Source organism: Strix aluco, chromosome 2 (genome assembly GCF_031877795.1).
Source record: "Strix aluco isolate bStrAlu1 chromosome 2, bStrAlu1.hap1, whole genome shotgun sequence".
NCBI lineage: Eukaryota > Metazoa > Chordata > Aves > Strigiformes > Strigidae > Strix > Strix aluco.
In genome coordinates, this window is record NC_133932.1 from 118,087,988 (window position 1) to 118,100,207 (window position 12,220).

At 37.3% G+C, this 12,220-nt stretch overlaps 1 protein-coding gene across 2 annotated transcripts; it reads left to right on the forward strand.

Annotated features, from left to right (window-relative positions):
• The first annotated feature begins 40 nt into the window (after nucleotides 1-40).
• On the forward strand, nucleotides 41-10,244 carry SKA3 (spindle and kinetochore associated complex subunit 3). 2 transcript variants are annotated; one of them, XM_074816027.1, is made up of 9 exons: nucleotides 41-317; nucleotides 1,408-1,472; nucleotides 2,363-2,528; nucleotides 4,129-4,552; nucleotides 7,169-7,269; nucleotides 8,042-8,223; nucleotides 8,427-8,639; nucleotides 8,821-8,939; nucleotides 9,810-10,244. In XM_074816027.1, exons 1-9 carry the CDS (start codon nucleotides 215-217, stop codon nucleotides 9,841-9,843), a joined length of 1,407 nt encoding a protein of 468 aa, XP_074672128.1. In that variant the 5' UTR covers nucleotides 41-214; the 3' UTR covers nucleotides 9,844-10,244. The 2 variants fall into 2 exon arrangements, with proteins under 2 accessions (XP_074672128.1, XP_074672129.1); XM_074816028.1 differs by having other exon boundaries at nucleotides 8,430-8,639.
• Nucleotides 10,245-12,220: the final 1,976 nt, after the last annotated feature.

Genomic DNA, 12,220 nt, shown 5'->3' on the forward strand with positions numbered 1-12,220 from the left:
CAGTTCGAAGCTGGCGGCGGGCAGTAACCGTTCACCACAGGCAGCGCGTGGCTCGGCCCGGCCCGGCTCTCCTCTCCTCTCCACTCCTCTTCTCAGAGTCTCTCCGGGCAGCCGCTAACGGCCGCTCGTATGGTCTGGGACTAGTTGGGATCGGGGGACCTTCGCCGGGAGGTGTTGACGCTGTCCCTCAGGTGCTCCCCTGCCCCGCCGCGCGATGGACATTTCGAGGGACTTCTTCGGGAAGCTGCGCGCCCTAGCCCTCACGCTGGAGAAGGAGGCGAGGCAGCTCGAGCGGGCCCTACGCAAAGAGGACACGGGTAAGCGCAGGCCTCGCCTCTTCCCGCCGCGGCCTCCCCCGCCCCCAGGGCCGCAGCCCTGCTCCGGGGCTGTTGCTGGCTTGTCCGCCCCACCCCCAGGCAGCAAGACCCCCAGTCCGGCGGTGATCTGGACATTTGCTCCCGATGACTCGGGGTGTCACAGATGGACGCTGGGGCTGATGGTCCTGCTGGGATAGCCCGACGAGCGGGCGGGGCGGTTGTTCCTTGGGGGTCCTTGATTGGGGTTCTCGCCTGCCATTGTGCCCCTAAACTCCTCTGGGCATGCGGAGATGGGCCTTTGGTGGGCTGATGGCTCCGGGGATGGGCCTGGGAGTAGGTCGGCTGGGTATTATTTCTCCTCGTATCAGTTGTCTATCTGAGCTCCTTCGGGAGTGTGTAGGTGAGCTTTTACACGGGAAAAAACGGGATGAACGGGGAATCACGGTCTTGCTTTGAGACAGGAAAAGGCATTTGCAGGGCTTGTTCTCGTTCTGCACAGATAGCTCAAGCTTCTAATTGGATTTATTGTTGTGCTATGTCACATAGCAGGTGTCCTCTTTTACACTATTTGCATTAGCCTTGATTTTCAGTGAAATAAGTAATAAATGGTGCATGTGTAAGTGAACAATACTAACGTCTGCCCACGTGCAAATAAGGCAGACGAATTCAGCTTTTTGTTGATGGATGTTTTTCAGTGGTGTCTATATCTCTTTTTCAATTTTTAGTATTATTTCAAGTTCAAATTCTTTAAGGATAAAAATTTAACATGAAATAATCCTTGATAGCCCAGGGACCTACCTATTCTACCAACACTTGTTATACATTAATTTCTAAAGTATTAGTAGTAACAGTAAAATGGAAGCCTGTACAGTTTCTCTTGTGTAGTTTAACATACTGTGCAAACTGCAGTCTTACACTGTGCAAAGTACCCAATATGAACTAGTTTCTCTTTGGTTTTCTCTATCTTGACTCTCTAACATATGACTCCAACATCTCTAATATAAGAGATATTCTGATGTAGAATGTACTTGCATGCTAAAATACCCCTTTTTTCTCTCCAAACCCTTTTATGTGAACGTGCATATCAAAGACTATGAAGATGAGGCTCCAATAAGGGCCTTATATGACTTCCTTTGTGAAATCAGGACTCTAAAGGTAATGTATTAACTCGCTTCCGTCTTGAAAAATTGGCCGGGGGGAGCGTCCATAAACGTATGGTTCTCTTTGTATTGTTAAGCCACAATACAACTTTGTTAGTCAGCAGTTCTGACCCTTATTTTATTCGTTTACCTCTAAGTCTTTATAATGCAGTGGATGTCGGGGTAGTGCCCAAAAACTTACGGGTGACTTAAAGTAGATTTAGCAGTATTTATTAGTTTGCAATCACTTTGTCGCTCAGATCAGCAGGGAACAAAGGTAACAGGAAAGTTGTAGCTGTGCCAAGGTGTAGGTATAGGGGAGAAGGATTCAGGAGCAGCGGCTCCCTTGAGAAAAGGTATGCTTGTTTGCATTCGATGACTAACACTTAGAATAAAGAAAATCACAGAAGTTTCAGTACCTTCAGCCATTCAGTTAAACTTGTGGAGAATGTTCTTTGTTTCTTTGATAGAAGTAGGAAAAATGGTCTAAAGAGCAAGTGTAGAAATAATTGAGAGGTAAGCTAGTATATAAACTTGAGGTTTACCATCTGCTCTGCACTAATTCTTTGCACATGGGGAGTAAGAGTCCAAACTAATTGCTGTTATCTCATGTTTTTGTGGAGTAAAAGTATATATTTTTGTTTGAGAGGATACCAGTAAGTAGTTATTCTGCAAACTGTCATCTTAGTTTAGCTTTTGTAAGCTTTTGTACACTCATGCCCTTATATAATCCTGATATTTTGTAACCTAGTTTTCAAGTATAAATAAGACCTACATTTGCTGCATATCCTCATCTAAATTGAAGTTCAATAGTTACTCCCAAAACAATTCATGTGTAAACAACTACTATGTGGTGATTTGAAAACTGGTATTTCTTTGTTTCCCTCCCCACCTCTGCCCCCAAAGGAAGATATTAATGACAGTTGTGGTAAGAGTTGCTCTGAAAAACAAGCAATTCGTGAGTTTATGAAGGCAAGTGAAATATTGATGCAAAGAAATGCAGCAGATCTTGGAAAAATAAGAGAGCTGTTCCAGAAATATGGCTACAAACCACATGGCAAAGACTTTACAGGTAATATTTCTTGTCAATACAGTATGTGAAGATAAATGTAATTTTCTAAAATATTTCTCTTTAGCTATGTGTATCTTTCTCTTAATTAAGAGATCAAGTACATATGTGTTACTTGCTTTATAATAATATCCAGAGGGTAAAAGATTCTGTTGTGATTGGTGCCATAAGAATAAACCAAAATATAAAAACTTAAGAGTTAGATCTCCTGGCATGCTTTTAAGTTAGTGGGTGGTGTTGGGTTTTTTCTCCAGTAATAGTTATATTCAGAAAACATGTTAGCAAACATGTTTTCCTAACCCACAGGATTATGCTGTTTCAGCTTCTCATTCATGGGAAGCTATTGTAGATGCTATATGTGATGATTCCATTAACTTAATTCACTGTAGGGAAAATCTTAAAATAACATGCTCCACAGCACAAATGGAACAAGAGAAGCACATATGGGGGTTAGGTGACATGTGACAAGCAGTAGTAGTTTAGTAGCTTGATCATGGGGGGGGTGGGGTGTCCTTAATCCAGTCAGAAAGCACACACACACCTGCATGAAAAATGCAGATATGCCAAATGAGTTTAAATTCTGCAGCTGTCAGTAGTACATGTACCCCTTTCGGTATCAAGGGCCCAATCAATCTTCAAGAAGTCCTTGGAGAGGATGCCTTAACCCTCCCCTGAGCATCATCCAGTCATTGCAGAAAACAAAATTGTGATTATGGACCATATTCTCCTCCAAGTTAAGCTACTAAAACTGTTTTACGAAGATATGGCAGAAGGCTCTAATTTTATAGTACCTCCCTTTCTGTCCTCTCTCTGCATTTAAAGCAGACTCCAAATAGAGCGACAAGGTTAATTTCTTTTTTTAAGATGTATTTTTCAGTGTATCTGAATATATAATACCAATACACATAAAAAGGTAATGACTCTGCTGTATTGTTTTAAATAGCTCTTTTTTTTCCCCCCTGCTTCTTACATCATGCAGAAATTCACAAATATTTTGAGGTGTTTCAGTTTAATTACAGAAATGTACAAATTACGTGTTTGTTTATTTCTGCAGTGGACTCTTGTTATCTAAAAAGCAACTCTCTTTCATGAGTTTTTAGTTGCTGCTTCATAACCTTTCTTCAGTACTGTTTTTCTGAAGAATGAGCATTCTAGTACTGCGTGCAGCCTTTGCTCTTTCCCAAACACGTTTTCAGTTCTATACAAATTTTATTTTCATTGTCATTTGTTGTACATTTTTTATGAATTTCCACTCTTGCACTGAAATAAAAACAAATAAATATATTTGATTAGCACTTCCTGCCTTCTCCATACAGGGAGGTGAATTCAGTTAAAAATATACTTGTCATTTTCCCTAGAAACAATGTTTACCAATAGAGTGAAATTCGGTAAATGTGTGACCTATATTATAAGTTTAGCCTGATACGAGCTTTTGATAGCTGCTGTATCTTCAGGTTCAGTGCTTTAAAATGAAAGAAGGAATCTTTTTTACAATAATAAATTTTAAAAAAAATGAGGAAAGGAAGTCCAAATTTATTTTATAAATTCTTAAAACAGAAACTTCTGATAAATATTTTTTTTTATTGCTACTTTTTTCAAACAGAAAAGGAGGAAGTAGAAGTTAACAGTGATTCGACGATGTCTGTCCAGAATAAATCTGATAAAAAAGCCGATGATGTACCTCATCTTCCTGGTTGTCCTGAGAAGCCACAGGTGCCCAAAGACCCGCTGCGTAACCCCCAGCTTTCTGATTTTGGTCTCTCGCAATATGCTTTCTCCAGGCCTTGGAGTGCAGTGAAAAGACAACACACAACAAATGCATATCAAGAAAATTCAAGGAGTAAGACTCCATTAAAAACACAGGCCCCCTCTATTTTGCCCAAAACACCAAAATGTATGCTAAAGATGGATGATTATGTGTGTATAACACCAAAACTTGAACACTTTGGCATTAGTGAACATACCATGTGTATGAATGAAGATTATACAATGTCACTCATTCGAAAAACTGCTCAGACAAGCAAGAAGTGAGTAAATTACTTAAGTTCAGTTTCTCTACTGAATTTTCTGAAGTTTCTTCTTGCTGTACAAATTTCTTGCTGCTATTGCTCTTCTTTTTCTTCAAGCAGGTGATATATCTACCAGCTGGTTAGTCCTGTGTCTTTATTCAACTTTGCAGTGCCAAATGCTGCTATGAAACACATCTCTGATATACTCCTTACCTTGACTGTACCACGATAAGAATCTTCCATATGTAGTCTATTTACAAAGGGAAAATGCGCAGCATATCTGTGATCTTTTGCTTTCCTTAACCTTGGATTTGAATTTGAGCATGCTTGATTGTTTGCAGTAGATATTACATAGCCAATTTAAAGGTTTCAAAAGCTTTAGTAATATAGACCAGGAAAAAACTTCCAAAGCAGTCAGTAAAATGCCTTCTTGTAGAAACAGTGTATTATCTCTTACGTTATCCAGCCCCACCTTACAGTTAGCTCTTTTTTCTCCAGTCTTCTGTTGAAAAGACATCTCCAGATTTTCACTGTTCTGATTAAAATTAAAAGAATTTGCAGCAGTGAGGTGTAGAACACTTCAGCAGTAGAAGTATTCTTCTATACTTCTAAGGTATTGTAAAGGTAGGTAGATCACGTTTTTATAGTTAGTATTAGCAACACATTTAATTTTAAAAGCTGACAATATTTAAAAGGAACTCGCTGTTCTGCAGCTAAGTATTTGGTATGTAGAGAAATTTTTTAAAAAAATATTCAAAATAAGTTGTGGAAATCATTCAAGTTTTTGTTTTGGTTTGCGGTTTTTTTGATCCCTGATACTTGCAATGTAGGCACAGGTCTGAAGTTCTTCAGAACTATGCCATGTTCCCCAGAGATCCAGTCTACTGCAATGGTTGAATTTTGAGTGTTTTTTTAATTTTAAGATTACTGGGTAGAAAAGTGAAAGGATACATTTTCTTTTAAAATGGTTTTGGGATCTCCTTCTGAATAGTTATGTAAATATTATAATGTGTGTAAAGCTTTATAGCATTGGAATTGTAATATCAGGAAGTTAAAGCTGCATATGGATTCAGAATTAGTGACATATGTGAGAGGTCATGACATTAAGTCATTAGAGTTAAAATGTTAACTGTCTTTTAGCTTATTTGTTTATTTTGCCACATTGTTAGAGTTAGCTTGGGGTTTGATCAAGAAGGTTGAAACAATTAAACAGCTTGTTACCTCCAAACAGCACTCATCTCACTTCTTAGTGAGAAGGCTTAGCATGTTAAATGGGCAGAACAGTAAGCCAGAAAATTTAAAAAAAAAAATCCCACTGGATAATGCACAGAGTCTCCTTCCCAAGGAAGATAAACAAAAAAACTAGTAAAAATGAGGTAGCCTTACACCAGTAGTTTCCAGCTACAAAGACAGGTAATAATTCTGACCTTCTTGGAGACAACCCTCCCCTTTCATATCCCTTGCATGTGCCAGCCAGGTCTTGTACGTAGCTGAAATCTGTCTAGCAGCTGTGCGTTCCACTTTAAAAAAAAATTGTCTCAGAGTTCTTAAAAATATTTAGTAGACCCCAACTCCTCCAACTTTGTTTTTCAGGTTTTCAGTTTTGAAGCAGGTGAGAAGAACAATGTACTTCAGTGTACCTACTACAAAACTGAAACCAAAAGTAATCAGGAAAGAACAGAAGGGGGAAAAAAAAAGTGTCTGAACAAGTGTGTGTGGTGTTATACTTGTTCTTCTCCATTGTAAAAACTACAGATCATGTGGTTTCGAGTATAATACTTCCAAGGCAAAACTGACTTGAAAAATTACTCTTTTTTTAAGTCAAAGTTTGAGATGTGTTTAAGTAAAATATACTGCCTCAAATCGATTTTTTTTTTTTTTTTTTAAGCTTAGGCTTTTTGTAGAGAATCTCTATATCTGGTTCTCATAGTTAAGATAACTTCTTAAAAATTTAAAATTTTTTTTATAGACACTCTCTTGTGTAAAGTTTCGGTTAGCTTCCACTTTTTGTCTGGTATTTTCTCTTAACTGCCTACACCCTTCTTCCACTAGAATATCTTTGATATGCAAAAATAATTTTTAAATTTTCAGTTTCTAGTTTTGTGGAATTGATATTAAATGGCTTTTCACTCTGTGAAGTCAGCTAGTGATTAACATAAGTAATCTTATTCAAATTTAAAAATTGAATTAAAAATCTTTAGTGTTCACAATAATATTAGTAGGTTAAGAGCTGAAAAGATTTCCTCTTGTTTAGAATTTTGTAGACAACAGGCAGTTCAAAATAAAATAGACTGTACCCCTAACACAGAATTGATGATCTGGAACAATGAAAATTGATCCTACCTTTTTTTGTTGTTTCATTTTGAGGGGTATTTTTATGCCTGGGATTGAAATCTCAGTGTATAAGTGGATGTACATTTGTGTAATTTGTGGATGGACTGAACATTTGCATGCTACAAACTGCTGCAGTAGAATCCTAGATGAAAAATCTATGAAAAAATCATCTTTGAGGAGCTGAATTTTTTACTTGCAGGTTGATGAACAAATGCTAGAAAAGTGATCAGGTTCGCAGTATTCCTTTAAGTGTGATTTCTTCATATTACTTGAGAGCTAATTGAGGGGTTTGGTTTTCAGGTTGGTTAAAAAAGATGATCATGAAGTGACTCTACCAGAAATGACATCCAAGGAAATCATGGTTACTCCTGGGCCGAAACCAAAAGTGACAGCTGAGAATGGTAAGTTTAAAATATGTGAAATAAATATATATATGCATTTTTTACATAGTACATGTGTAAATGCATTGTAATCACATGGAAAACTTTTAAACTGTTTCTTGTTAAATATAGTTAATTCAGGCCCAGTCATTGTGTGGGTACTAATGTCTAGAAAATGAAACGTTGGTGGCTTCTATGGGAAAGTTTCTCGCTTCAGTATAAATCTTTCCTCATTCTTTTACTCATATCCATCTATAATTATGCAGATAGATCCATCATTTTGTAATTGCAGCTTATCCTTATTCAAAATAAAAATACTGTCCTAAGAATACCCATTAGATCTGTTTAAAGATAGAAAAGAAACTCCTTTGAAAGAGGCTAACAAGACTAACTTAGATCTTTCAAGAGTAGTGCTAAAATTTCTTTGAGAGGAGATATAATATGTACTCTTGAAAATGCATTAAGATCTTGGGACAAATGTAGCAACAATTGAATATATGAGAAACTAAAGCAATGATGACAGCTTTTTCAGTTATATTCAGTAGTGGAACTAGTTTTGGGGTTTTTCACATTTATATTGGCTGCTTTTATGGAATTCTGTCATTTGGATTGTTCACGTGAAAAATACCAGCCAAAATGATACAGATGTTTTAGAATATGCAAATCTATAAAAAGCTAATAGACTTAGAAAACTAAACTGGGGCACTGGAACTGGTAATATTTTTTTATATATATATGTATATAGGTGTGTGTATGTATATATTTTTACTAATCCCCCCCTCAATTTCAACAGCTAACTGGGTGGCTTCTCCTAGGATACTTGTGTTCTATACTCCTGATGTGAACAGAAGTTCCAGAACAAATAATACAGTATTATCAAGGTCACCGCAGACAAATGAACGGCCTCCTCCCAGTCATACAGGAACACCGAGGTTTCCAGATTTTGAAGCAAGATGGCTAAAAACAGAAGCTGAGGTAGTAGATAGCAATTATGTACATTTTCACACGCTTTTTACCTAAGCAGTTTTTCAAATGTCAGTTTGCAATTTTTTTTTTTTCAGTGCTACTTTTTTCTTATGTCAATGTAGAAGATCTTTCTAATGGTAGTTTTGTAAGAACACTTATTAAATACCTAAGATAAATGCCTTCAGTTAATTTACTTAATACCTCTTTTGCAGCAGGTAAAGCAGGGGGGAAAGACTGAGTCGGTGACAAAGAGTGATGCAACAGATAAACAGTGCATAGAAGATAGCATTTCTTTTACTGTGAGCTCTGATGAGTATCTTAAACATTTGAGGGACCCTTCTCCTCCCAAAATAAAACACTATGACCAGTTACTCAATACTCCTCCACCTCCAGAAATAACAAGGATACCAGATGATGTTCTACAGGTTAGCTATTTTTTTTCTAAATAGTTTTAATATCAAAATAGTAAAATTAAAAGGGCTTAGTTATCAAATTTTGTTCTTCAAAAAGACAGAGTTTTCTGCTACTTCTTAAAAATGTATAAAGTGTAATCCTATTTTGAGTTCTTAGATAATTCTTTTTATTCCCTTTTAATGTTTTCTGTAGATTCTGTCCAAGTATGATCATAAAGTAGACTCTTCTAAAGCCAAGGAAATGAAGACCAAGACAGGAAATACTACAAGATATGAAAGTGATTTCACTGATTACTGCAACAAAGAGAACAGGTATTATTAAGTTTTACAAATTTGGTTAAGCAATTTAATTTGGAGGAGCTACGAAGATGCTTTAACACATTTAGAAATTCATGCAGCTGCTTGCTCTTCAGCTACCAAAATAGATCTTGTTGCTGTGACTAAATAACTATTCTTTGGCATGGTATCTGACCACCTTTTTGTAAAGAACAAATATTATAATTGATTGTGTGTTTGAATCCTCCCAACTTTAAAAAAATAAAAAAATAAGGTAGAGTTTTACTGTCTTATCTGTCTCATGGCAATCAAAGCACCAGTGAATGCTTTCTTCTGAATAAATTTAAGCAATAAAACTAAGGAATTGGAGAAAAGTATATAAATGCCAAAAGGACCGTGAAATTGGTCGTGTCAGAGACGTCATTTGAAATGCAAAGCCACCTTATGAACAATACGTGACAGGAAATTAGTCTGCAATAAGTATGAGTAATCTTTAAACAATGGAATAATAGCTTTAAAAAGAACTATCGATTTGAAAAGAAAGAAGTTTTTGTGACAACTCGATGAAGTGTAGGTATTCCTGATCAGTGTAATGTATATTACACTTGTTGATTATCTGTTAAACTTGGGGTCAGTACAGATTATTTAGGTGAGAAGTACAAGTAACAGGTATGGAGTCAAATAATAGTCACAACAACCCTGAATGAGACCGGTAAAAGTAGTCTTAAATATATTTGGAGTTGGATTCCATTCGAGTAATCAAATAGATCAAAGTTCTTACTTTAGCTGACCCTTCTTTTTTTCTTGTCAAGATAACTAAAAAAAAAAGTTTCCACTGTTTGTGTCTTCTGCTAATTCAAAAAATGATTGAGGTAAGTTCATGAACCCTTCTGGATATGTTTGCAGAGGATATCCTGGATTTTTCAAGCCAAACATCTGAAATCAAGCTGAAGACCATGTTGAGACTGTTTCACATTCATGGATCACTGAATCCTAACAAGCTCAAAAAACAAAAGAAAATACTGGTGGGAGGAGAGCCATACTAAGGAAAAGCTTAATGGAGAAACATCATTTATCCATGATGCTTGAACTAACAACTTGTGTTTAATTTTTTATTGAAATTATTGGCAAAATATGTTGAGGGTTTTTAAATATGTATATTGCTTCAGAGAGGAATGTGGGGTCATGTGTGAGGTAGTGCCTCAGCTGTTTTGCCTGATTCTCATGTTTGTTGCATTTACAGTAGGCTGTAGAGAAGTGCAGTTAGGTTGCACTAAAGGAAAAGTCCAGTATATTGCCCTAGAAAGTGGATATCTCTGGCTATTTTGATGACACTACATCTTTCAGGGATGAGCTTGAAGTGTAGTGCTTCGACAGTATTTGGTATCTTCAACAGAAACAAGTCTGTCTTTTATTGGAAGAGTAACTCCTGCTTTACTGTTTAAAGCACTTCTATGTTATTAGTCACTTCTGCAATACTAAGACATACCAGACATGTTCCTGCATCGGGTGCTCTGTTACCTATCTGACTGGCATTTCTTTCACTGCTGCTTCCTTCTTCTTATAGTTTTCTTGCACTGACATTGTATTAGGTGCTATACATCTGTTTTCCTTTTGACAGTCTAACCTCTGTAGCCCTAAAAGGTGACTCTGGCTCAAATATGAATTATTTGAAAATATATTGTGCAACTGTTACTGCTTATATAGATCTTCAACTGCTGGAAAGATTTGCTGGCAGGCATGTAGGTGAATGCTTACTCTCCTGCACTGCTGCCATGTGCCTTCTGTAAGTGGTGGTGTCACTTCTAAATATGAACATCTATCCCTGTAATAGCTGACCAAGCTTAAGTTCAGGGGTTTTTGGCACTTTTTTTTGGTATCTGGTAGTCATATTAATTAGAACCTTTTTCTACCAGAGATCTTACTTTTGTCCGCAAGGAATCCCAACCACATATCCTTGTTGGGAGCCAATTTACTGTTCCCAGTGTCAGCTATTCCTGTGAGTGACTCCAGGACTGCTCTTACCAGCTGTACGTTGTCTTCCTGTTGATGGCTCAAATGCTGTCATTTATATGAGGGCAGGCATGCAACACATGAGAAGGGAGAGACTGTCTGAGTGTTGTCCCAAAACCAGGGTTCTGCAAAGAGCTAGTTAGCACACAGAGTTGAAATATTTGTATTTATTACAGTTCTGCGCAGAAAAGGGTGCTCGGCATCCAAAGCAGCCAGCACACTGAGTTACAAACACATACCATAATTATTTGATTCTGAACACACAAGTGCATACCTCCTATACATAACTATTGGCTAGTATTTTATCACAATATCATCTATTGGCTAGTTTTATTCCTCACTTTTAAAGTCACAGTATCTACCTATTAATGTACACATGCTCAAAGGGTGAGAGGCTTCGTGAAGAGATGGGTACATTAAACTACAGAGGTGTGGTTTTCACATTATAGTGAGCTAAGTTCACCTAAAGGACACAAAAATAGATACTTTCTACACCATGGTTTCAGATCACCATTCTGTTGGTCATAAATCTTGACAATACAATAGTTCTATCCTAGAACTAAGCAACCATAAGTTTGTTTATAGCAATAGTGATCCTGGTTACAAAACAAATCTTAGATTCTGAGCTGCAGATTGTATGAGAAACATTTTTTTGTCTTTCACAACACCAGGAGATGGGGAGAACTGGATGCTTTTCTGAGTATTTTTTTTGAAGTCCTCAGGATATGCAGACAGCTGGAGATGCCTGGAAGTATTTCTCTAGTTGCTTAGACGGACTTGTCCTGGCTAAAACCTAGCAAGTAAAGGAGCCTTTTTCCTGCTATTGCAGTCATTCTCCAGGATGAGCGTACATCAAATTAACTGGAGAAGCTGATTTTGTACTAGTTCTGGCCTTAGCATGCTGTTACTTTTATGTGCTAGCTTTTTAAAAATAACTATGTATGTTTATGTGTCAGTCTTTGAGCTTGATCAACACTTACATTTTTTTTTTTTAGTAGTCAGTCTCAGATGCTTGGTGACTGCTTGAAAAACTAATCATCTGCTGCTATAAAAACATTTACTTGTTCTATCCAACTCATTCAGAGAGTGAAGGCCAGACCAGCTTCCAGCATCTTCACAGACTAAAACAATTTAATGGGCTGGATGCTAGTCATGGAATTTCATGGTCTTAAAAAGGTACAAAGTATTCTGCTGCAGAAGAAAAATCTTTCAGCCAGACTGATTTACCAGCACTAAACAGGAGGTGTTTCACAGCCTGCATTCTCCTTCCACAGCACTTCATGGCTACTCCCTCGCCCTGAAGC